The following is a 27,284-nucleotide window of genomic DNA, read 5'->3' on the forward strand; positions in this document are numbered from 1 at the left end:
GCTCTATCAGAAACTTAACAGTTATGACACAATGTTTTCTCACCTAAGAAGCTAAAGCAGCCATTGGCAAAGCAGAAATAATGGCAATTTGCCTGAACATGTTACTGATTGCATAGCAAAGGCTACAAGGTTTTCTAAGGGAGGAAACAGAACAATACCATCACCCATCATCATTATTGCAAACACATTAAACATAAGTAATGACTGACTTGGGAGGCTTAAGCCTGCTGTCTCTGTCACCCTTCTCTGAGGATGTGGAACTGGTCAGAGAGGTGTTGGAACCTTTGTTGTCTGATTCTTTCACACCAATCTCTAAAGGTGACTCTGGTAAGCGCACTACCAAAAACAAAAAGCTTTAAAAAGTACTATCATCAGTCATGTAGTAAGCTTTATGATACCATCTGAATGACCTTCAGTCTTTTTTGGTCTGGAGTGAAATGAATATGCACACACATATTTAGAAAATATATATATATATATATTATAATACACGTAATGATGTGATTTTTTACTGTGCTTTTCCCCTCTATCATGGGGAGCTGAAAGTACTTTACAAAATACCACATAGAGCTGTCCATTTGTTGGCACACACATGACTGTCATGGATGTTTTATCAACACAATAAAAATATATCTACACACATACACATATGTACGTGTTTGTGTGCATTTGGCCTTTTGAACATGTATGCACAGAATGTAATACAAATTAAAAATAAAAGATATTTAAAGTTCAAGTTCATGACTCAAGATAAGCAGTGAGTGATATTGTGCCCATGGTCATGAAATTCCTCAGACATTCAGCACCTTATAATGTATTAGGTATTAACACTAATGATTCCCTTTACTATGTATTAACACAGATGATTCACCTATGTATTACCACCAATGAAATACCTTGCTATGTATTTACACAGATGAATTATTTTACTATATAATAACTTCATGGTACAGCATGAGAGAAAGAGGGAGAGGGAAATATTCAAATGAATAACATGAAAGAATAACATGCAGCACCTTGTTAAAAGCAAAACCCAACCTTCTCAAGTGAAAAATAACTCTTTTTCCCTTAATATTTTTATTTTGAACTGCTTAATTAAAAACAAAAATTCAAAGGAACCATATCTAGAAGACATAAAAAACATAGGGTAAGTTAAAGAATCTACTAATTCTGGCTTCTCTTTCTGTTGCTTATTAACGTTAGTCTTATCTAAAAATCAAACAGAACCTTTCCAAATATTTTTCATTAATACTGACTGTGTTATAGAAACTTAATTAATCTGCGATTAAATAAATAATTTTTGATGCCCGGGTTAGATGAGCGATTTTACACTAACTCACCATTTCCAGCGATCATTTCCAGCACAGCTCTCTCCCTCCTCTTCGATTCAGGTGTGGGTTGAGCTAAGGCAGGATTAAGCTGAGCTAGGGAGTCGGCTCTTGCTGGTGTGGCATCTCCATTCTGTGTTGGTGTCGGGGTAGGTGTGGTTGCTCTGTGGCTCCCATGGCCATTGCGGAACAAGAGATGCTTAAAGTCAAGCAGGATTCTGATCAAAGGCAGGTACAGAGCAGCGATGCGACCCTGCTGCGACTGAAATATCAGACCTCAATTCTGTGACCAATCATGTGAAATTGTGAGATATTTTTGATTCTCGCTGAAAGTCATGCTGCCTGAATTGTCACTGCCACTCGTTCATTCCATGCACACGCTTGATCAATTCTACTGGCCATGATGTTGTCTTAGCCTAAGGTGACCTAATGTAGTATCTACTGTTGCTGCATAAGTGTGTATATATATATACAGAGAGAACTTATTCAACATGTATATGATTGTACTTATCTGTATATTGCTAGGATATAAGCACTACCTGTAATTGCCCATGTAGATTAATAAAGTTGTTTTGTATTGTATTGATTTCAAGTTTGATCACATGGGCTTCTGCTTTAACTGCATCAATGTGGTTTATGTTACAAACCTTTGAAGCATAGCGGTCATCGAATGAATGCTTGGCTAGCTGGTTTCTAAGCACTGTGATAGCACTTCGACGAATTTCCCTTGGCATATTCATGCACATCAGCAGCTCATGCAGGAGAAGACCTGTTAGGTAATGGTTTCGCCGAAACTCTTCTGACAGGGTATAGTCATGTTTCACATCTGAAAATGATAAAATAAGTCTTATTTGATAGAGAACAAATTGTGATGTCGTTTGCCTATACACCAAAGTAAAAATATCATTTACTAATTATATATATATAGAGTATATGTATGTGTGTAGGTATATATAATATATTCTCTCCATGAAAGCTATATGCATTCTTTAGCCTTCAACTGGAGGTAAAACAAAACAACAACAACAAGTTTAGATTTAGCCAAGTCTGTAAAATTAAAATTATAAATAATACAAAAAACTAGTATACTACTTGAGTTCATCTTACTCCTGACATTTCAATTTCAACACAATTCAAAGATTTTACAATAATCATTTGCTTTTATTAAATGAAATGTCACTTTTCTGTTCATAAAGTAACTGTTAAAATATAGAGTGAAATTCATTCCAGGTGCAGACAAAATTTGTTCTGTCAGCATGCTGTGAAATTCTACCAACAAGATTCTCAGTGTTAATTACTACTCAGCCTCACTTAAACCACAAACGTTTTCATAACAGGGGCATATGCAAACCTGTGCACACACACACATTTAAAAACAAAACAAAAACAAGGCAACTCTTTTTATCTTCTTTGTCCAATAAAGGTGGCATAAGGGATTGATCCATTTAAAAAAACAAAAACAAAAACAAAAAAAACTGACCTAATATTTTATTCACTAGCAATATCCAAGCATTAGGATATGATTCATTTAGACAGCCAGTTATCCACAAATAGCCAAACAATGCTGCCTAAAGGGACCAAAGGGAAGCATCCTCAAGTTACTGTGAGCCATTGCAGGACAACAATATTTTCTTATATGTTATACACTAACTTTCATCAATAAAAAAGAATTTTAAAAATAGCACACTCTCTGAATTCTGCAACTTAAATGCAGCAATTTAACTATCTTTTATTTTAACAGCAGCTGTATTTAGGATATATATGTGTATATCATATGCAGCACTGGCCAAATGCCCATAATTTATTTACAGCCAAGCTTTGACACCCAAGTGAATCAGAAGAAACCTTGATCTACATCATTAGATATTATACTACTATTTTCTTCCACATGTCATCCAATTATTACAAACTTTTACCAATCACTCTATAAAATAACAATTCATTAATACCAAAGCAGTGTCTTATTTAAGTGCTTGTTTTAAAGTACCACCCCAAGTCCATTGAAAAAAAAAAAAAAATTTAAGAAATCATTCAAGTAGTTTTTGATTGCGCTTCACATCTTAAAAAATTAATTGTAATGCATGAAGTTTACTCTATTACTCTATAGAGGGCTAAGAAATAGGAGTATGTACTTGGATACTTTTCTTTAGCAGTTTACTAATGTCAGCAGAACAGAAAATACGAAGACTTTGGAGGGTAAAAAGCCATCCCAGACTAGTTTAATTATGCAAAAAGAAAAAAAAAACATTGCTTCCTCTACAGTCCAGTTGCTATCAGAATTTAAATAATTAAATACAGCCTTAAAAATTCATTTGTTCAATGATTGATAACAGATTATTAATTACAAAAAAAAAGGAATGGTGAAAGGAAAAAAAAAAAAAACAACAAATCCAACAGGTCAAAAAAATCCATACAGCTGATCCAAATCAAGATGACAGACAAGGAAAACAACACCCCATTCTGTTAACATTTCAAGCAAATCAGTAGAAAGTAAGCAATAGCTATATGGGAGGAAAGCCCAGCATACACTTTCCATTAACAGGGTATATTCCTTCCTCCTTCATACTTCTTTGCAGTTTCTTAAGAGCTAAACAGAGTGCAAGTATTCTTTTATTTTTTGTTTCTTTGCTCCTAATTAATAAAGTTTAGTTTATTACAAAACACTATTTCTCAAAATCCAAGTAACTTTCAAAACACTGACAAGTAAATCTCTGATGTTAGTGGAGGAGATGCTATCTGTTTATATAATAACTAAATTTGTAGAGTATATGCTGTAAACAAGAACTACAAACAAAGGAATTGTCTCTGGATTCAATACTAATAATAAATAATGTGTGATTTATATAGCCTACAATCATGTTCAAGAAGGAGCATGAACATGTAAGGAGCATACTCTCAGTGCTTTAAACAATTAAGAGACATGACAGAATATAAAGGACAAATGGAGAAACAACTATGCAGACAAGTTAAAAGTAAACATAGAAGACACAAAGAGCAATCAGGGGATAAACTTAAAGGATGGAAAGTGTCACAAATCTGCAGAGCAGGCAGACAATTTGATTGACTATAATCACAACTATTGACAACTACGTCAATATACAATACTGAGGCAGTAGCTTGAAGGCTTGTTTTAAAGTAACCCTCCAACCCCTCCCCCACCTGAAATCCAAAGGGAAAAAAGTGAATTAGATTTAACAAACTACTCAAGGGGTTTTTAACTGTGCCTCATATGTCTGATAGAGTATGACAATGAAGAAACACTAACAACATATGGACGACACAGGCATAGCAATATTTTCAAAAAAAGAGGATTTGGCGCCAGACTTGAAAGCTTCAAATGTAGAAACAACTCGAAGGAAAGTGAGGAGAGATTTCCTATTGATGCAACCAGCGAAGAAGTACTGAATTTCTCTTGTTAGGTGTTTAGCATAGAGAGAAGGTTGGTTGGCACACACAGACTGAATAGACTGACTTGGTTGGTAGAGCTTCCATAGCTCTAACAGTTTAGCTGAGGAAATGCCAAGAAAAAACTGGCAGCACCTCACCAAAGCTTTAGCCAATAAGACAGCTAATCTGTTAATCAGGTTTAAAGCTGTCATGATTGGACCATTTCCTGTGTTATTCAATGTATGGAGGTGTCTATTTCACAAAGGACTGGTGTTATTTACCAAGATTTTGTGAGTAGGTATCTTGCTGGAAAAAAACCTGCACTCTGATTAGCTTTTAAACATCCAAAGCACTATAGATGATAATAAATATGCAGACTGCATGTGTGATGAAAAGTAGAAAAAGTTGATTTTTCTACAGTGCTTTTGAAAAGATTTTAAGCATATGTAAGAAATACATGGCCAAAACATTAATGAACTGACCAACAAAAACAAAAGCTAAAAAAAAAATAGAAAGAGAGAACCAGAACTGTATGATACAGCACAGATCAAAGATGCAAGCACTGGGTGGTCATGGATGCTAAAATGCATAAGCATGCCACTTCAATGTACAGTCTTTACCTTCCACCTTGATGTCTGTTGATAGCACCAACCATATTTGAACATTTTCATTATTTAATTCAATAATTTGCAACAGATAATACCCCCCACTCCCCCCCAAAAAAAAAAAACCAACAACTTCAAATTAAAAAAAAACAACTTTAAATGTAATAGCACATAAGTTATTATGTATAGCTGTGCATGCCTAATACTGAATAACTTCTCTCCATGCCCAGTCATCCCTACCACACACATATTGTCAGTGTGCAAAACATGAGCACTCCACTCACTCTCACATGCACATCTCTCTATCTCTCTCTTTCACAAATACACACATATACACTTTCATGCACCCATGTATGCACACACGCACATAAAACGAAATACACAAATCTCCACTATGTTGAAAATCTTATGGTTAGAGATCTAGGTCAACTCTATTATATTGAAATGTGCCGCCTGGCATTCTATTCTTAGAAAGATTTTTACTAAATCCATTACATTAGTGTCACTCTGAAGTTAATACAAGCATTTAGAGTCTAATGCATCCAATAGTACAGGATGAACTATACTGCTGCTTCACTCTGTTAGTGCATTTTGCAGACTTAACACAACAATAACAGCAGCATTCAACGTTACCGAATTCTTCCATACTGCACTCTGGCATATCTGTCTCACATAAAGACTAATACTTCTGAGTGACCGTTATGTATATCAGGAAGATGATATGATTAAACTTTGCATAAGAATATTTGCACCATGCACATGCTTATGAGCCATTCATTTTATACAAATCTATCAGTCATTCCATGGGCCTTGTGGGCAACAGAAAGAGAAAGAGAGATGAAGGAACACTGAGTGACAGAAATAGAGAATAAGCTAGCAACAGCGTTTTTGCAATAAGTATTCTAATGTTTACACACACAAAAATAGATAAAAAACAAAAACAGGAGGCATGGAGATAATGCATAAAAACCTAATAAACAGAAACTGAAGCATAATGAAATAAATGAAACTGGTCAGGAACCTGACACAAAGACCAACATCTATGATCATCTAGGTAAAAAAAAAAAACCAAATACATATAAATAAAAACTACATAAAAATTAAACTGTGTGATCACTGCATGGATTTTATTTTATATATCATTGATCAATAAGATAGATATTTAGGGGCAATTACCAGTCAAAACATGGTAATGAATGTTTCATTATATGTTTCCTACTGAGTAAAAAAATGACAAAGAGACAAGAAAAGTAATCTACCTTTGAAGTTCTTGATTATGCCCCTCCTCATGAGTGGCAATGACAGCGGGATGTAGTGCTCATAGTTACAGACGATACGCAAGAACTCTATCTTCAAGTCATGCAGAACCTATAAAACAGATGCCTTTAAATATTACATTTTAATTTAAAATGTACAAATTGTATTTAAATAGTATATACTCATATCAAGATATATAACAGTGTATGATAAGATGTGAGGTGTTGATTTATATGTATCTATAAGAAAAAAAGATTTCCATAAGAAGTTCAAATTAAAAAGTAAAAAGACAACATCAAAGTGAGCAAGCACAGTAATAACTTTTACCTTAAGATCTCCTGGCACAAAATGTTCTAGATGTTTTGACACCAGCCTGAACACATAGCCTCTGTCCATCAATGTGAAACAGTTCTGCAAAAAATACAACACAAAATAGTAACATGGAGGTTAAAAAAATAGAAAAAGGGGTTGACAGAAGGACAAAGAGAAAGACAAAAGAAACCGGGGGGAAAGAAAAGATATAGAAAAAGAAAAAAGGACCAACTAATTGGTCCAAAGAGAATGTTCAATAAGATACTTCAACTATAAAATAACTGACAAGTAATAATTTACAAAGTTTTGTTATATATATATATCAATGATATGTAAATGAGTTCCTTAAGATAGTTAAAATGACTACTTCAAAGTTAGCCTTGTCAGCTTTGCTGGGCAATGAGAGAAAGCTATGCTGACCAACTGTACTTTTAGGTCAATGATACAACATGTACCTTGACAAAGTTTGCCAGGTTGTGGTTGGCTGTCTTAGCCTCAGCAGGGTTTTCCCTGCACTTTTGCGTTATATGAAGTGTGACAGTGTGCAGAAGACTCTGTAAGCGGAACTGGCAGTCCGCTGAAAACCGCTCATTGCGAGGCATCTGTAAAAAACAGTTTTAGACAGATCACATGGTGGTCACTGCTGTGAAGTTCAGAACTGAATGCAGAAAAAAATTCCCTAAAATGATGTGATAATCATAAATATACATATACATAGTAATAATAATCATAAGTGAACTTATAATGCACAGCATCAAGACAAAGATAAGTCGCAGTCTCTGCGCAGAGCAATAATAATAAATGAAAGATAACAGCCAGTTCACAGTGAGGTATGTAACACTGAACAACATAAAGATGAGATACAAGAGTAGAATAGTAGTACAGCAATGAATGAAGGTATGAAGGGACATAAATAGTGTAAGATGGAGTCGTTACATAATAGCATGACAGACAGCATTGCAAGGGAGTTAAGAATAGTAATTCAAGTGGTGTGATATGTTCACATTTGAGAGTCCAAAAACGAGACGAGCAGCTGAGTCTAGACTTTCTGAAGCCTTGTTTTATATGTGAAGAAAATAGTAAGATTTGGCTCTTTTCTAACACGTTATCTTAGCCATCATTTATGGAATTTATGCCCATCAGAAACTTCTTTGCAATACAGTCTTAAGACTTAAAACTAGATGTCAATTTATATGGGATCATATTTTATCCATCTTGTTCAAATAAATGCACCAAAACAAAATTTACTCATGAATTAAATTCTTTAAAGAATCCAAGAATAATATCCTAATTAGAAACCATCTGCAGTTATCTAAGAAAAGGTCTGAAAATATTTTTAGTAAAATTAGTCAAATTTCCTGGATTTTTAGTAGTATGATGAGCCTCCCCACCCCCCATTCCCAGCCAAACTGACTTGAATTGAACTCTGGGGAAGGTTTCTTGAAGATAATCCCTGTCAGAAGCAAGTCTCTGCTACTCCATATCTGAAGATGTTTGTTAGCAAGAGCTGAAAAGGGCACCATGTCATCCACCCAGTCAGGAGTGCCAATGGGTTAGGAACACCATCTAGAGGCATGGGAGTTGGCCGCTACATTCAAGCAACCCAGAACACGCAGCCTGTCCCTTGCCACACAGTAGATTGTTGTCAAGAAATGAGACGCTAATGTCAGGATGGATGTTATCAAGTGAGAGAAGTTGAGAAGTGTGTAGAACCTCATACCCAGGTGGAGGAAGTCATGCTTAGGTTTCAGATCAGACTTGGTGGGACCACAACAAAGACAGTAGTGGGATCTGTGGTCCGCAGTCTCTCCCAGGGAGTTGGGAAAGCCCTCAGGCTCTGAGAAGGCCACTTATGTGAGAGCAGACAATTGGACTTGGATAGTTAATAGGCTGAACTCTACATAATCATGTCAGGTGATAAAGAAGAAACAAGCTTTCTCCTTTCTCAACAAATGTCAATGGTTGCAACTTCTGTAGCTAAGAAAATGACTGACCTTGATTCGTTCACTATCTGTGAGAAAGAGAGTCATGCTCTTGAGAAGAACATCAAAGAAAAATGCTGAGTGGCGAAGAAATCTAAGGACAAGTGTTGGGTCTGTCTGAGCAGGTCGGAGGACACTGGTCAGCTGTTTTGCAAGCTCTTCATGCACAGTGTTCTGGTTTCCACCTTTCACAATGACTGGTGGGCGGAAGATGTACTAGAAAAATAAACAGATAAATATAAATGGTATTACAATGAATGTCCTTGGTTCAAATCGCATCATGGGGTTCATAAATTTCTTTCTACATGTGGCACTTGTTTAAATGGCATGGTCACTGGGATTCTTCTCCACGTATTCCTGTTTCTGACAGTTCATAACCTTTTGTGCCTTAATCCCTCTCAAAGCACAAAATCAATATAAGGTGGAGGCCCTTTTACTATCAAATAAATCCAACTATCAAACCAAAATAATGTTTCAGGCTTTTTATAGAATTCTATATAAGGAAATATTTTACAAAAGTTCAATGGCAGCAGGTAACATTATATTTCTAAATGTAAAGAGTGCGACTGGCAAACTATAAAACTAAGAAAGAGGCCATTAGACAAAGGCTTACCTTCACATACTTGTCTGTAGCTTCACTCTTCTCAGCATCATGTACCTCTGCTACTATGTGAATCAGGGCCCTTTCATTATCAAAAATGTCAATTATTTGAACAATTAATGCAAACTGAGAAAAAATTTATAAGGCAAACACAGTGATTGAAGTGGCTAGAAACACAGGAATAACTATCTCCTCTATTTTATTACAGCAGCAGGCATGACATGGTCCCTACTGGAAAGGGATGCCCAGAACCAGGTCCAATGACATAGTGTGGCTGCGGCCCTATGCTCCACTGGGGTTGATTAGGAAGAAGAAGAAGAAGAAGAAGAAAACCTATACTAGAAAGTAGAATGAAAAAAATGGCTATGTAAGGAAAACCTATGCTAGAATAACAAAAAATGAGATTGACTGTATACATGCAACATCAAAGATGCTTTATGTCATGTAGTAGCAGATGAAACAAGATAAACTGACCTTGCAATATTTAATGACACATCTTCACGGACAGTGCCAGTCAGCAGAAGGAACAGCTGGTTCAGCAGAGTTGGCAGGAACTGGACGTAGACTGCAGCATCCACTGCCAACAACGACTGCACACAGGGGATAAATGAATAGGTTCCTTCATAGCATGATATTTAAGCAACATTCAAAAATTACACTTGCATAACATATCTTTTACTTCAATCTGGGACAAAGTACTTTAACAAATTATGCAGTATTTTAAAAAAAATTCAAAATGGAATATGGAATGCAATGAAAAAATAATTCCAATGTACTTTATTCTATCATATAGAAAACATCATCTTTGGTAAACCTTGGCCTAATACTCCCAAAAAAACTGATTTCCCAAGCAAATAAGAAATAAAAAGCAAACTAAAATGCTGCTAAAGAAGGAAATGCTCTAATAACCATATTCTAAAACATGATATAATAAAAATAACATTAACTTATATAGCAGAATATTTTGGCCCTATGGGCATGCTCATCTTTTGCAAACCTTGATTTTGTTTATGCTGTTCATGTCCACAGTGAGAGATGGGTTTTGCTCAAGTATTTCACACTGTTTGAAGAAGTTATGAAGATGCTGGTCCTATACACAGAAAAATTAATAATGAAATTAGCCAAGAAAAATTGCTTACAATTCAAAACTATCAAGAAAACAATGTGAAAAGACACCAGGGACAAAGTTAATTATTCAGTGTTCATTCAAAATGAAGAAAAAAAAAATCAAAGAGAGCGTGAATGTCTATTTTTAGGAATACACACAAACACATATTTCCATCTATTCAGAAGAATGCAAAAGCATGTATAAACATGCGCACTCTTTAACAAAAACCTGAAGATGTTACCTGAGTGTAGACTGTGGATACCAGCTGAAGTTGAACCCTGAAGAGAGGTCGCCCACCCTCCACCCACTTCACTTCCACCCCAGCTGTCTGCAAAAATCAGAAAACAAAAAAGATTCAAACTTTATAAGGCACAAAAATGCAAATCATGCCACAAAAATCACTTCTAAATACATGGTATTGCATGAGATCTACAACAGCACAACAATCCACAAACATTAAATAGTCTGCAATTTTTCTTTGATATTAGGAGAGTGCTACAAATAACAGACCCTTGTGTCAATGTTGCCAAGAGACTAGGGCCTTTTCATGCTACAAATCTCACACAAATCTCATTGCCCATGCATGCCATACTGCACACTCACTCCTTTGCCTGGGCTCAAAGTATCATAAGCAAGGTAGCCTGTTGGCACATTGCAAGCCACTGGGATGGTCCGCTCACCAACTACAACCCTGTGACAGTGTACAGGTCAAGACAACAAGTCAGTATATAGTAGAGAAGGAAAAATAATTAGTGTTTATAATTTTGTAAAAATCTTTGGAACATAAATCTGTTTTAATGTACTCTAATTGGACAATACAATATGCTTATGTTGTTTATTACTATTTACTTTTGAAAACGTTTACGGAAATAGTGTAATACCATGTTGACTGATGGGAAAAAAAATACATCTTTCAAATATGATGAAAAGAGACACAAAAATTTGTTTTCTTCTCCCACCCCAAAACCCTCTGAAAAAAAATTGATTAGGGAAACATCAGCATGTGCTGAATGCTGGTTTTATGGTCATCTATATGAATGCTCAAAGCACTATATGACACAGCAGATGCAGGCAGCATTTTAAGTATCGAGTCATACAAAACAGATACAGAGACAACGATTCTTTGTTTGGATTATTAAATTTTGCTTTAACCTTCCATCTTGTAAAACTGGCATCCAGGAAAATCCAACGGGTGTTTCAATCATGTCCTTCTTCTTCACAGAGGACGATGAGTGTCGGCTTCCACTTTTAGAAGCCTCGCAGCTTACATGATAAAATCGGAAAAAGAGATGGTGTTGATCATGAAGCTGGACTGGCAGAGAAATCTTCACCTGAAAGTTAGTTTAATTTTTATAAGTATGATCACAGTATAATCAAAGAAGAACTTTAATTATAAAAATAAAAATGAATTAATTATAAACACTGTCTCTTATAAACAATGTCTCAATTAAGAGACAGACCTCTCACTAAAAAGATGTAGCTCTCACAAATCATACACTCTGCTTAGGAGGGTGGGGGGAAAAAGCAAATAATTCTTCTCTTTACAAACAATTTAAATATGACTGTAATTTCCACAACTACCACCGTTTTAAGGCATGTGTTTATCATTCTGTCATTCCTGTTAATCATAAATGCCAGTCTAACAGATGGTGGTCTAGCTAGCATAAAGTCTTATGGTAATACATCTACAATTCTTTCTGGAGACATTTGTTATTATTACTAGCACTTTCTTTTCTCTTTACCTCATCCATAAAGACTGGTGTCGTGCTGTGATGTGTAACTGTCGTGTTGGCCACAGAAGTAAACAGGGATATCGAAGGGTGGCCATATATGCGCTGTGAGCAAGATTATTGCACTCTTGTGACCATCATTAAACATTGACTACTGAGACTACTGAATGAAACGTACACTGCTCATGAGGAATTACACAAGAGTAAAATGTACAAATTCCACACAGTGTACAAAGGGTGGAAATTAAACCTCTAAAGAATTGTCAAAAGCAGCTAAAAGCTATAAAATTATAAGGTAAGTCAGAAAAAAAAAATAAATTCTTTTAAAAACATATACGGTTAAAGGCTTTTTTCATTTGTTGCTTTCTCTCTCTCTCATACACACACACATATATATTATTTTTTAAAAAGTGCTTTTCCATATAAGTAAGAAAATGCATGTGTGTATAGTGCACTGAGCTTGTCTACAAATTCAGTTATTACTATTATTATATGAAAATCTATTTCCCATAACAAAGTTAAACATTATGATAAATAATAATAATAAGATTTATATGGCACATTTCTCCATACAGAGGCAAGCTCAGTACACATTACAAGAGACAAGGGACAGTAGGTAATGATGTTGCTTGACAGAGAGTGGCATCATGATCAGGCAAGAATACCTACACACATGCACAGTGAGCACTGCAGGAACATGAACCAATTTCTTACCTTTAATGGTGCAGCTCTTTCGTCATCTGAATCTCTCAGCTCTATACAGCATGCAATGTTACGTGCCTGTTTAAAGTAAATGCAAGATGATGCATTAAATTACCACTTACCTTAGCAACAACTTTCCCTGCTTTGTTACTGACTAGAAAGGAATTCTGTGAACTTATTAGTTTGTCCATATTTCTAATCATGACATTGACAAGTTACTAACTTTGCAGACCATCAATGCTCAATTTGTTAAATCAGCTATTTGCAAGCTCTTAGTGCGCATTCATATTCACTGTATATAACCAGCCACATTAACTCATTTTTGCCCATTTACACTTAAAATGAAAAATTCACTGTCAAACAGTAAACACTGTTGGTACATTTTCTCCGCATCTTAATTTTCCACTTATTTGATTATCTTAAAAGTATCATGCTCCCTTTCAATAAGGGAACAACTTCAAAGGAAATAATTTTTCTTAAGAAGCAAACAAAACCACAATTACACTTGAAACAAATAAAGGAAAGTAGCATGTTTCTTGTCTGTTGCTTATAACATACCTTAGCAAACAGTTTTTGATTGTCATATTTCAAAGACAGTGGGTAGACATAGAGATTGTTGAGGAAGTAGTCAAAAGTAGAACACAATGAAGCTTTCTCTGATACAAACTCTTCCACTTCTATGGACAGTTCACACCCAGGAGGATCAGCAAATGGTTTGACAGGAACCATAGATGATGTGAGAGTGTCTAGGTAAAGCAAAAGTGAACAGTTTTTTTAACTGAACATCTATAAAAATGCTTAACTTATGCAAATTTTGTTGTGGCTATTGTTACTGAATTTTCTATCCTAATCATGCCCCAATCCACAAATGACATCTGACAATTTACCTATCTGATGAGTATATATACTACCACAAAAACAATTTTCAAAATAATACCAGCATACAAGATCATCTACCAGAAATGGCCAGATAACAGAAACATACACAGAAGCATAAGATACTAGTAAAATTTAAATAATGTTATGCTCCACTTCCCTAAAAAATGAATGCTATGAAAATAGAACAGAAAAAGAGAAACAACAAGCTGAGTGAATAAAAAATAATGATGTATCGATAATAAGTGTGTGAAGTGAGACAAGCAAAATGCCCTGTCAAAGTCCACACTCACTCTCTTTTACTTCATCTGCATGAAGTTGTTCAAAATGTATCCGCAGAGTCCCAGGTATTGTCTGAAATTTTCCTGATTTTTCGGGTCTGCATCAGCAAATAAAAATGTGTGTTTCTGAGGTCAATGTCACAAAGTAAAAAAGCTGGATACTAAAAGTTCTTTTAGAGCCTAATTATATAAGCAGTTAGTTCTACAAAATTAGTTTAATGTTTCTGGTGTGTCCCGAATAAAAACTGTATCATTGCCCTATTAATTGAAAACAGCAGTTCCTTAAATAATATCCACAGATGATAAACTTCACGCAAAATGAATCTAAGAAAGCTTTATAATTCGCAGGTATGAAAGAAAAAAATTATTTACCTTTTAAAATCTTGAAGCTGCTTAATAATCTCCTCATCATAAAACTTTGTGCCATCATAGCGAAACAGCGGCATATCAGATGCTCCAACTACAGTTGCAGCGATGGGCCTAATTTAAAAAATAGTGGAATCAACAACTTTTAAAAAAGTACCTATTAATGACTTAAAACAAATACTGCTTCTACTATACACAATACACATTCCTTTATTGTCATTTTCCAAAGGAAAATAGTTCTATGGGAAGAAAAATAAAAATTGCTAGAGAGTAGAAACCTGGTGAGAAAAAAAGGTTGATCTGATCTAAAAAAATTAAGATAAACAGAATTTGTTAGGAAAAATGGTAAAAAAAAGATAAAGGTAAATCCTTGACCTTACAGTTACAGGGGAGTGAGGAGTTAAAACCTTTGCTTATCTAGGGCCATCTTTTCTGAGGGTGGTGTCCACCTATCTCCCTGAAATGCCCTAATCCTCTGCAGAGTCAGGCACCCACTTGAGAGGTAGGTCAATAAGCAGATATACACTGCATCACATGGGTATTAAACATTGTTGCTCTAAGTTATACGCTTCCTTCAAAAATAGGTGGGGAAAAAAGTAAACCCAACTAAGTAATTTGCTTCCTTCAAAGGTGGGAGGGGGGAAGAAAAAGAAAACCCAACCAAACAAAAGAGCTTACTTTGCCGACCAAGCAAAAGGCATGTGATAATGGCCAATCGCAGCACAGTGCTGCTTCATTGCCATGTGAACTTTGAGGGCAAGCTTGCGATCTTGGCCCTTTAGGTAAGGCTCTAGACACTGTGACAATGAGCCCTGCAGCACTTTCTCTACTCTTGCCACCAGGAATATTTCAGAATGTCGTCGGGCTACTGAGAAAATACCCTGCAAGAAGACATAACAGAAATTATCTGCAACCAAATTATTAAATTTTACCCTATAAATAAACCAAGATAAAGCAACTGAAAACAAAGGATAAAATTCAAGACACACTCACAGACATACATACATGCAATGGCATTAAATAGTGTTTATATTAACAAAGAAATATGGGTAGGATTGCACATCCATACATGGACACACTCACACACATACAAACACTTATGCATGCATGCGCTTGTGCTTGAGTGTGTGTGTGCACCCAGCAATAAGGTTAACAAGGTACTGAAGCCTACCTGTCGCTCCGCTGTCGGCATCCAATCAATTTTCAGACCATTGATGTCAACATGACTGTCTTTGTTGTCATTGCCAAAATTCTTGTTGTAAACATTCATGATGTCTGCAGGAATCATAACCTTGATTTCTGGTTCATTAGGGTCCACATGAAAATCTTCCGAGATTTTCTTTCCCTTCTTTTGCATCATAGATGGCAAATGTGACAAAGAATGGTTCTGGCTGTTGACAGTAATAAATGGTTTGGCCTCCAATAAACATGGTTTAAAGTAAAATAAAGTAAAATGCTATTTCTGAATATAATCAATGTTTACTAGACCCTCATGCTTGACAAAAGAAAATGGTGAATGTATAAAAACAAAGCTTTGAAACAAGTAGTAAATTTGAAATGGCAGAGTTAATCATCTCCACAGTAAAGTCAGATCCAGAAAGAAAGGTAATAGTAGACAAAAGGAGTAAATCCCTTTACCAAAATACATGGTTAAGAAAAGTATGGTAAGTCAATGATGACAGTTGAATTCATTGGCAATAACTTGATAAAAATATGTGCAGTAAAGACTCCTGAGCAAGTATTGTGAACTTCCATGAGTATCAGTGCAGTTGTACCAATAGTTGTGCCCACTTACATTACATTCCTTCATTGGTCCTCCAATATCTGATAAGGAGAGCTGCAGTGCTGTTTTCATGTACAGAAGGCGTAGCAGAAATCTTTCTGCGGCAGGCTTTGGGAAAACTTCTACTTCATCTCCCTCCTCCTCATCATCTAAGTCATCTTCAGGCGCAACTCTCTAAAAGGGAAGAAGAAAAATGGGTAACCCATACTGTAAGTGTTGTACTTAAAGGATAAAGAGTTTGGACTCACTCTTTTTCTTCAGCGAGAACATCAACAGAAATTAAAACCGTTTTAATCTTATAAATAAAATGCCATTACACACACATCGTTAAAAATTTGCTAAAAATCATACATGCCTGTAAAGTTTTGAGCAGTGAATGAATAAAGTATAGATACCTGCACTTACAAAATCTTTCACTTTCTACAAAGCTGCTATAGTCAATATGTACAGAAACAGACATTCTCTGCTACACTCACTCTCATATCAGGATAAATCGAGAAGAGATTCTGTCTGTTTTCCTGCCTGGCCTTGGACAGCGTTAAATCAGTCTCTCTGGAATACTGACAAGATAAATAATGTCAGTCAAATGAAAATGTCACTGGCAAGAAAGTTTAAATCACACAAAATATAGATATACCTGTTATGGAATGGATGCACTGCAGAATAATATGTAACACAACCATTACTCTCATGCATAATAACCACAATTAGACTTCAAAATAATTAAAAGAAAATGCTCTCTACAAGAGAGTCTATTAGCAAATACATCTTTATAAGGCCATTTACTAAATTACAGTTTGGCTGCCTATGGTTAAAAACCAATGAAGAATATTTCATTTTTTATGCCAGAAATCCACAACTAATGTTAAAAATTAAATAAACAACAACTTCAAGCAAGAAGAAAAACTTCAAGTCCAAATGGAGTTACAGTGTTACACTGTCTTTTGCAGTATAACTATGTACACTTTATTACATCATTATCAATCCTTTCACTCTTAATGACTCTGAGGTCACCAAAATGTGCTTGTTGCTTGCTGTCTGTGCTTGAGATACCTCGAGTATTTTTATAGTTTTAAAAAAAAAGAAAAGGGCAAGGCCAGGCTTAAAGGTTAAAATAAGAAGCCATGATACATGGATCTGGTCTCCTTACCATGGTACAAATGGTATAAAATCTGGATGCATGGATCTGTTCTCTTTGCCATGAAATAAATACAACTCCCTTCTTTAATATGTCAACACTAATGAGCACAAGAAAAAAGAAAACTTGCCTTCGTATCATTATTATCAAACTTCATGTTTTCTTTATGTTCAACACTTTGACTTTCTATTATCTACAAATTTCTGCTTCCTTCCCTAAGCTTTCAAGAAGTACTTGATAATGTGACAACATTTGTGTCGTTTGATGATTTATCTTTGATCATCACTGCTGGATCACCTATCTTCCACAAATGTCTGCCTCTAATTTCTTTGCCTTACTGGAAAAAACCAAGGGAAGTTTTCCTACATGTTACATTTTCTCTGTTGCCAGAGCTAAGCGGATGTATTTGCCAAATTATCAAAGTAATAGTAAAAACTAGTTGGAAAACAAATTGTTCATTGCTATCAACAAAAATATGCTGAGGACACTAGTGGAAAGATACATTTTTTAGCTGTCATAATGGTTCCAATATTTACACGTGAACCAATGTGCATGACTTTCAGTTTATACAGCCACCGCAAAATCTGGATGGAAATACTCCAATGTAGTTTCTCAGATGTAACCCCAACATAAAAAATACTGAGAGGATCATGCGATGCCAACAAAGAATTAGTAAAAGGAAGTGAAAGTGATAAATCAAGGATGTTTCATTGTTGGATAGGTTTCACAAGCTTAAGATTTTATTTTCTGGTGAGGTTGCTCATCTCAAAACTTTATTTACTCATGTACAGATTAAAAAAAAAAACTCAAGCCAAACAAACAAACCGGAGGCAATTATTTTTGGTAGATAAAACAGGAAAAATTTACCTAAAACCATTTCTGTTTTTGAGTGAAATTCACTTAGACATTTTTATTAAACTGGCCACTGTGTTAAAGGTATGTAAAGGGAAAGGGCTCATGTTAAATGTGAGACCAAACTTAGTTATTTTATTTTAATCTGGTTTTAAGGAATAAGATATATGCACCCATCATTGTTTTTTTAAGTTGATGAATAAACAGTGGAAGTGACAAATCAAGGGTGTCCCATTATTGATGGCCAGGGAAGAAATGCTTAAGATTTTAATTGCTGATGATGTAGTTCTTGTCATTAAATGATTACTGGTCTGCAGACACAATGACACAGTCTACATACAGCTCCTTAACACTCTGAAAGTTAATGTGGATAAGTAATAATGTTGTTTTGGCAAAAGGCAGATTAATATTTGTAAGGAAGGAGGGGGGATAATCAGAATCTGTTCTGTCTGTGCATGTCCATGGGTGTGTATGTGTGTGCTTGATCATTAGCAATCACGATGTTGTGCGTCGTCTTCTAGAAGAAAATGCTTCAGGTTAGTACTGCATCTGATATTTTCATTAAAGCAACACACACAAGGCAAATTAATTTCTTTGTACACAGATACAGACATAATCAATTTCTCTGTGCAGGTACATGGCCATAAGATCAAATTCTTTGGAGCGTAAGGTGTGCATAACCCTGCTCACACAATAAAATCTACACGCCAGTCTGCACACAGGCATACATGCCAAAAAAAAAAAAATAAAAGCAATAAAAAAGAAATCCAATTTAAGGCTTAAAAGTGAAGGCTATTCAGCCTTTTATCTTGCATACTAAAAACTGTTCTACTCACTCTTCAGTTCATGTTCATGTTTTTTCACAGTGTTATCAGTTTGCTGATGCTTAAGTTTTTTATATGGTCAATTATGGGTGTGTTTCTAGTCTTCTGTATGTTGAGCTCACTTCCACCTGGGTAAAGCGATTTACAAACTCTATAATTATTATTAGTATCGTTGTAATTGTTTTACACTTTTGAAAAGAGAATATATAACGAAATTCTTGAAGAAACAAGTTAGGAACACTCTAGTTTAAGGCAGAAAGCTGAAACACCACTAAAACTTAAAAATATCACCTCTTCATGGTCTACACAGATATGCAAGAAATTTTTTTTTCCATCCTGAAATACAAACACAGATACTAAACAAAATAAAGAAATTACTTGTGTTTTAAAATTTTAAAAAAAAATTCTTTACACAGTCTGAAGACTTCAAACAGTTTTCACTGTATTTTTATTATCAGGTCCAAGTTCCACATATTTGTATTTTAATTTTGCAAAGGATCATGATGAACATTGCCTGTTAAGGTATGAAGAAAGGTGACAATCATATTTAACCATATCAAACCAGCTAACATAGTTCCAAGTGCTATTACAAATAAACACACTGACCACAAATTCATGTCTCCCCAGAGCTCATGCATAAAAAAGATATCATTCCACCAAGCAAAACAAAGATATAAAAAGCTAAAATGACTTGATGCAGAATACGCTACCTCACATTGCACCAAACACTGGCCTATTGCAAATGTCAACTGCACTGTTCTTCTGCTGAAGGACATAAGGATTAGGGTCAATTGACATTATATTCGTCAAAATTCTGAATAAGCGCACAATCCTTGGGTGGGTTGTGTGATCATGTCTCACCTATCCATGTATAAAAGCATCTACAAGGCATACTCGCCATATACAGCATCCATAGGGCATTTTGTAAAACATAACTGCAAGAAATGTCTATGCCAGACACTTCAAAACATGGAAAGGAGAGACAAATGTCCATGCCACCCATCAAGAATAAACAAACTACAGAGTAAGTTTGACACTGTAAACCTGACAGAGAAAAGAAGAAAAGCTTAAAGCCAACATAAAATTTTACCTTTACGACAGGGTGGTCAATACTCCTCTCCTTAACCTGTTCTGGTTTATCTGCTGACGTAGTCTCTTCTGTACAGGAGGAAACAATCAGGATAATTCTGGTTAACATTTTTAAAATAAAAAGAAATATAAGTACAAATGAAAATACTAGTTTTTCTTTTTGTGAAAAGAAAGCTTTAACTTCAGATGTGAGATGATAAAAGCTGATATTAGACTTAATTAACACAGTGCATAGTAATGATACAGTTTCTTTAGTTTAGTAGATACCCAGAAAGTGATCATTAAACAAAGACTTTTCATATCGATCTTATGTCTGACGAATGGCTGTGCTGTGTAATCTCTAACCGATGACATCATGTCTCAACTGACCTCTGACACTGTCTCTCGATGCCTGTGACAAAGTGTCTGCTGAGTTGATGACTTTATTAAGAGTGTTTATCCAGTCCAATGTTTCTTGTTCGCTTTCTGCTGCAAGCAGACAAGATCTGTCTGCCATGCGAATTTCAAAGCAAAACTTTCCCTTCTTTGTATTCTGAAACAAACAAGACTTACTGCTGAAACACTTCTACTTTTACCTAAAAAATAAATAAATAAATTAAAAATGCAATTGTAGCATATCAAGACTCTACTTAGATGAGCAAATCCCTTATTTTGAGAAGTAGATCTCTCATGAAATATCTCAGTTATCTTTATGATTAATGATTACTAACAAAGCTTCTCAAGGTTATGATTTTTAGTGAACATAATCCCTTCAGCTATGTTAAATGCCAACTTGGTGATGTGATAGTGCAAAGAATTTTTAGTTCATTAGGTTTCTCATTAATGGTAGCCAGAAGCAGAGTGATTCTGCTCGTCATAAGATTATATATTTTAAAAAGGTGACTTGTATCTATGTAGGAGAAAACCATCCTCTTAAACCCATTTCCTTACCCTGACAACTTCTTGTGCCAAATCAAGGAAAAAGGATCCTTTGACTTCAGATTTCTTGTCATCTTTGTACATCTCCAGAAGGTATGTGCCATCTGACTGTTGCTTTAGCATGAAGAACCTTTTCTTGAATTGCTTCAAAGAAAGGCAACAGTGACGAAATGAAGTATGACAAGTACCACTCAAACAGAGAACATCAAGCACCTAGCGTTTGGTCCTGACTGAATTGTTTTTGAGCACTACTTTCCAAGTTTTATTTAAACATTGAATTATGCATTTATCTTTCAATACCTTTTTTGATCATGTTAAAGCACCTAAACCTTTTAACAGAAATGTGTTTAATAGAGTTGTTTAAACAGCTAGTTATTATTAAGCATTTATATCAGTCATATTTTTTCTTCACCTCAGGAAGACCTATCCAGGCCTATGATACACATACAACAACAAATGCCTGACTTTGTATTCTCTTCCAAATATATGAGAAAAGCCTTTTCTGCCATTGCTGACATCAGATTGCAGTGCTAGAAGATAACTGTACTATGTAGGGCTATGCTAAGATACATACCCGTGTGAAACTGATGACGTTTTCTCTATTGCCATCTGGACCTTTAGATAACCAGCCCCTCTTTATGATGCTAGACACAAATTCTCGAGTAAGAGTGTCCTGCAAAAGAAATTCCCTTTTAATGATTTTAGTTGATAATTATATATATATAAAGCACATACATCTTCATGTATGTGCAATAATGCATGATGAATTTAATTATACTAATATAACATATTTTTATGCCATTAATAGAATTAATTAATGCCATTAATTGCTGATCACCTGATAAAACAATAAAGAAAATAATAGGTATATATTTAATGGAAATAGCTGTAGCAACAGCAACATAAAATGTTGGTATGGCACACTGATCCAAAAGGGAGTATTAGCAGCTCAAAAGCAATTTAGAACTGTGGGAAATAATCTTAGCACCTCAACTCACTCATGCAAATTCTAGACACAAGTCTAGACACTCTCAAAATCAGGATGACTGGCATGTGACTAAAATTGCTGAGCTTGTTGAAGTTAAACCTGCCAACAACAATACTTACATCGTCTTTCTCTTCTGATTCAGCATCAATTTCAAACACGTGTTCATGCAGAGGATCCTTTTGTGTTCTGAAAAATTGTTCAAGCAACGGCACTCATAGATATTTTACCATGCATTATGGAGGTAAACACAGATCACACACAATAAACAAGTAAAGGGGGTTGGGGTAGGAATAGGTGTTTTATGCTGAACAAACAGCTACTAAAGCTATATCACAGCAAGGCAACCCAGTCCTGTAAACAGATGCCACATGCAGAGAAATAACAGTGTGCCTGAGATGAGAGCTGAAGCCAGGACAGCCAACTCTCACTATATTGGTGACAGGCAATAACTGTTGCACCACCAGACTGCAAATAAGTAAAGGGAAAGTAGGAAGAGAGTGAGCTGTGTGGGGGAGGGAGGGAAGGGAGATGCTGCAATAAAAAAAACAAAAAAAAAGATAAAAAAAAAATGAAGGAAAGAAACTTGAGATGGAGGAAGGAAACAGAAGATGTAGGTTTAGAGAAAGACAAAGGAAAGCAGAAAAAGAGGACAATATCTCTCATCTGGAAATTCATTTTACCTTGGCAGTTGTTGGTAACTTCCTGAATAGGTCTGGTATTTGAATCGGATCATGTAACAGCAGTCTGTGTATGTGCGTATCGCTTGCCGGACCATAAGACTGGTTGCTTCTTTTTCCGCTGAAGCAGGGACAGTGCTACACACTGTTCGTAGCTTGCGTTTTGGTGTTGGAGGCTAGAAAGAAGCACAAATTCATAAAGAAGCATGCTGCAATTAAGGGGAAAAAACTGAGCAGATTTTATGAAAAAACAAGAGCCAAGAAATCTGAATGGAAAAAAAATTATGCAAAAATGGCAGACTGTTTGCACTTTCCCCCTACACCCCTTGCAGATTAAAAAAAAAGCCTCTCTGTTCATTTATTGAATGAACGAATGAACTTATATAAATTTTTCCAGTCTGGCTACACAATCTATCCTTATTTATATCTTGAATTTATGAAGAACACGTATGATGTGTATTCCTATGAGTCTTTTGGGGTGATGCTAAAAGTAATTAATCTTGTGGCTTCCTGTGTATGATTTGTCATTATGCATGAGCCCATAAATTTACTGATTTCCAATAAATGTTCATTTGAACACCTCCTTGAACTCCTTGAAAGAAAAGAAAAAAAAATTCATTCAAAGTCTGTCAGTTTGTAAGCTTGTGCTGCAAATTCAAAATTACACACAGAATGACAACAGTAATGGGAGATAAAAATTACATGTAAGAATTTTATTAAAAAGAAGGATGAAATAAAAGCAAGCATAAACAAACTCAGACTTACAGGAAGTTCCACATCATCATGTGGGAAATTAACCATGTCCAGCTGGGGATCATTGTGAAGCACGGCTTTGTTCTTCACCACAAAAGTCTCGTAGTCAATGGGATCTACCAGCTTTGGTCGTAACTGGAGGGAATTTTTAAAAAAGCATTTTAACTTGAAATTCTACAAGTAACAGAAAAATCACTCTCTCTTTCTCTCCCTCGCTCACTCACACACAAGTTCATGTGCAAAGCATAGGGTAAATATACACAGCCACACTGTGCCTATGCATGATAATTACTTCCCCCTTGAACATGTGCTTGCCTTTTTTTCTTGTCACCATTAAACATGTTGCACAGAGGAAGCAGCACAAACAATCCCTTGACAGTTTCAGCAATGTTTAACTTTGAAGCTTAACTTAAAAAAGAAAATGATGACCATTGATAGCGCAAATCTTCCATAACCAGGAATCAATGTTCATTTGTTTTCGCCCAGTTTTAATATCCTCCAACAAAATACATGATGGATATCCTCAACCCATGCAAAGTCAAAGCATAAGTATCAGAAGGATTACACAACAGTTGACACTGAATGATTGTTCACATGGTGATAGCTACCAGTTAATATGATGTACAAGTTGGATTCATCCTCCTCTATGTTAAGAAAATATATATTGTATACATGCATGTGTCTGAAGTAAAAGTATCTCCATCTTCCCCTTTAAGTGTGACCACCATCTTTTCTCGGATACTTGTCTCTTTGTCAGCCTCTCTCTCTCTCACTCACATGCAAAAATAAGATGATGAAAAAATACTTTTAAAACAAAAATTGTCAGGTATCCATCTTCTCACACTAACCCAATTAAAGAACCAGGTATCTGGTGTGGAGTTGAATCGCAGAAGGCATACAGACTTGTTCCATGGTTTGAGGTCACAGTACACTTCATCAGAAACATCCATTTCCATTTCATGTGTGATTCAGTGCATTTCTAACTTTTATTCAACTAGTTAAAATATCACCCCTAAAAATGCACACGTAAACCAAAACATACCAAGATGTGCCACAACTCAGGTGTCACAGGATCAGATGTTTTTTTTTTTAAAAAAAAAAGCTGGCTGCCACAGTAGCATCTTCTATTTAAAAGGCAACACCAACAAACTTGCATGGCTAGTACCCACAACTGGAATGCTGGCACACCTTGAAAGGTGGAGTTGCTGAACCGCTTTTTGTTAGCAGGCTTGTTCAAGGAAAAACAAAACCTCTTATACCTCCCTGAGCATGACATCAAAGGACTATCAGATAATAAACATAAAAGAAAACAAGGAACTTCAAAGCTTTTAGATAGAGATTATGTGAGCACAGCAATAAGAAGCTTTGCTCCATTTACTAATATGAATGGCATGCCTATGGTAAAGCTGCCTAAGCAACAAGTTAAAAAAATAAAATACAACTCCGGCTACCTGAGAAAAGACAACTCAATAAGGAGGTTCAAAATGCAATGAAAGGGCTGGAAGAGATGGGGTGGCAAAAAGTTGGAAAAAACAACTGGTGATAAGTTATTTCCCTCTCTGCTGCTGCAAACACATTTCACAGGTATCATCCTAGGCTGGAGTATGCTGGATAAACAAACAGTCGTAAAGTATGAAGTATTTCCAGACTCCATTTGGCACCAGCTCTACACACAAGCTGCAGACAGTTTGTTATCACTGTCTCTGTTATATCTGGTTTGAATTTAACATCAAACTGCTAAGCCTTCCCCCACTTCTTTAAAAGTTCTGCTGTATCAAGATGCCACAAGAAAACTTGCCATGACAGGGTTTGTTGTGATATTTTCCAAATGGCAGCATGCATAGCTTCAAATTAAGAATGACATTGCACGTTTAATCCTCTGCTAGTGACAATAAGATCCCAAATTTCGTTCACGAAGAAGCTACTTTCCACTTTCTTTTATAAAAAGCCTAAGACTGACCTGATTTTCCCCACAGTCATTAACCAGAGAAAGAATTTGTTGACTTCCATTATGACAGTTTTACTTCAGTAGCAATGATGTTCAAAATGATGAAAATGATCTGAAAGTCCAACAACAAAAATGACTGCAACGAATATCTTGTTACTGGAAACTATATAATTCAAAACTGAAAATTACTTCCCTAAAAAAATGAACTGATCACCACACTAACACTTGACACTTTTCATTTAGCTGTCATAATCTCTACTTCGGCTCCAGAAATGTAACAAAAATCAGCTAGGTCCCAGGTTTCAACAAGAAAGTAAACTGTTCTGCCGTGAAACATTTTAAGACTCATATACCGTTTTCAAATGCCATGATCAATCAAATCCTGCTTTTAATATCTTAATGACCCCCCTGTAATTTCCAGCCCCTCAGGGCCTTGCAGCTAGCATGACATACAGCTTAGCTACCAGATATTGCACATGTGTAGATGACACATGTACAGTAGATGGTGACATAGTCTCAAAATCCTATTAACAAAAGATTGCAATTTGAGTCTTACGAGTCATAATGGTTTTGATGCATATGTGCATGCACATGTGTGTATAGTGTACATGAGAGAAAAATAAAGAGAAAAAGAGAAGTGAATGAAAAACAGATGCACACATTACATGGCTACATAAGCTAGAATGCAAAGCCATGTACAATGACATTTCAATGACAAGAAACAAACCTTTTTGCTGAAAATGAGGTGAAGAAAAGACTTTTCTCTCTTTTTTATACATGAAACTTAGCTTTCCCCACAGAAGCTACTACATGTTCTTTTAGAGAGGCATGTCTGGCTTCCACACCCAATTACTGAAGTGAGTCCCTTTATCACTATCCCAAACCCTCCTGTTTGTATTTCTTCTTTCTGTTTTGTAAGCTGTAAAACAGCTGGCATATATGCATATGTGCCTGTGATTATACACCCGTATATATGCATAAACAGGTGTGTGTGCGCGCGCGCGCATAATACTCACATATATGCATATATATGTAAGCATAAATAGATGTTTGTGTGTGTGTTTACTGTTATACTATTCTTGTACATTCCTGAATCTCTCTCTCTCACACATACACATGACATATCTGTGTATGCGCACACACACTCCCTTTTTTTGACCGCTCAGGCCCACCCTCTGCCCTAGTTTCAAATGAACATCTGCAGATTAGAGTGATGACCACTTTGGGAAGTTCGTATTTAATTCCTTCCTGACTGATTTTTAGAGGCTTTTGTAAAAACAAACTTAACTCAGGCATGCTGCTAGGCCAGCCTCTAGACTCAAGGGTGTAGGAATTGCACAGTTGCGAAGAGCAGAAACTAGTATATATCTCAATATGACCTGCCCTACATTCCAGCCAACAACTAAACAAATAAAAGTTCATGTGGTAGGTAATGCATAAACATGGATTTTGGAGCATTCAGAAAGGGAGACAGAGGGAGGGAAGAGTCTATATCTACTATAACTACAGATATAAACCTTCACTGTCATAGCATGAAAGAACATTTAGCCCTCAGAACATTAGGTTCAAGATATTTGGACATCATCCTTATAGCTCATCAAATTTAAATTATTTAAACAAGGGGAAAAAAGGGAAATGAAGAGGCTGACAAACAACCTCAATAGGCAGTAAAACAAAATACCAATCCTACAGTCACCAATCTGAGCATCACTATTTCACCTGAAGACAGCATAAAAATAAAAAAAGTAAAGATAAAGATAAAGATAGGACATTGTTAGA

General features: G+C 35.6%; 1 protein-coding gene across 1 annotated transcript in view; it reads right to left on the bottom strand.

Moving 5' to 3' along the window:
• The window catches only part of LOC112554864 (dedicator of cytokinesis protein 9-like), a 59,906-nt gene that overhangs the window by 29,939 nt on the left and 2,683 nt on the right, over positions 1-27,284 (bottom strand). Inside the window, 32 exon segments of the mRNA XM_025222925.1 lie at positions 210-336; positions 1,341-1,590; positions 1,976-2,154; positions 5,336-5,350; positions 6,580-6,688; positions 6,905-6,988; positions 7,345-7,491; positions 8,884-9,087; positions 9,485-9,554; positions 9,947-10,062; positions 10,470-10,562; positions 10,822-10,908; positions 11,184-11,271; positions 11,733-11,911; positions 12,323-12,415; positions 13,025-13,090; positions 13,571-13,758; positions 14,182-14,267; positions 14,542-14,649; positions 15,214-15,416; positions 15,707-15,880; positions 15,882-15,926; positions 16,331-16,492; positions 16,795-16,878; positions 19,424-19,468; positions 20,223-20,290; positions 20,591-20,753; positions 21,152-21,283; positions 21,714-21,812; positions 22,247-22,313; positions 22,808-22,980; positions 23,570-23,692. Coding sequence (XP_025078710.1) covers positions 210-336; positions 1,341-1,590; positions 1,976-2,154; positions 5,336-5,350; positions 6,580-6,688; positions 6,905-6,988; positions 7,345-7,491; positions 8,884-9,087; positions 9,485-9,554; positions 9,947-10,062; positions 10,470-10,562; positions 10,822-10,908; positions 11,184-11,271; positions 11,733-11,911; positions 12,323-12,415; positions 13,025-13,090; positions 13,571-13,758; positions 14,182-14,267; positions 14,542-14,649; positions 15,214-15,416; positions 15,707-15,880; positions 15,882-15,926; positions 16,331-16,492; positions 16,795-16,878; positions 19,424-19,468; positions 20,223-20,290; positions 20,591-20,753; positions 21,152-21,283; positions 21,714-21,812; positions 22,247-22,313; positions 22,808-22,980; positions 23,570-23,692 — 3,827 coding nt within the window.

This window comes from Pomacea canaliculata, linkage group LG14, assembly GCF_003073045.1.
Source record: "Pomacea canaliculata isolate SZHN2017 linkage group LG14, ASM307304v1, whole genome shotgun sequence".
NCBI classification, from domain to species: domain Eukaryota; kingdom Metazoa; phylum Mollusca; class Gastropoda; order Architaenioglossa; family Ampullariidae; genus Pomacea; species Pomacea canaliculata.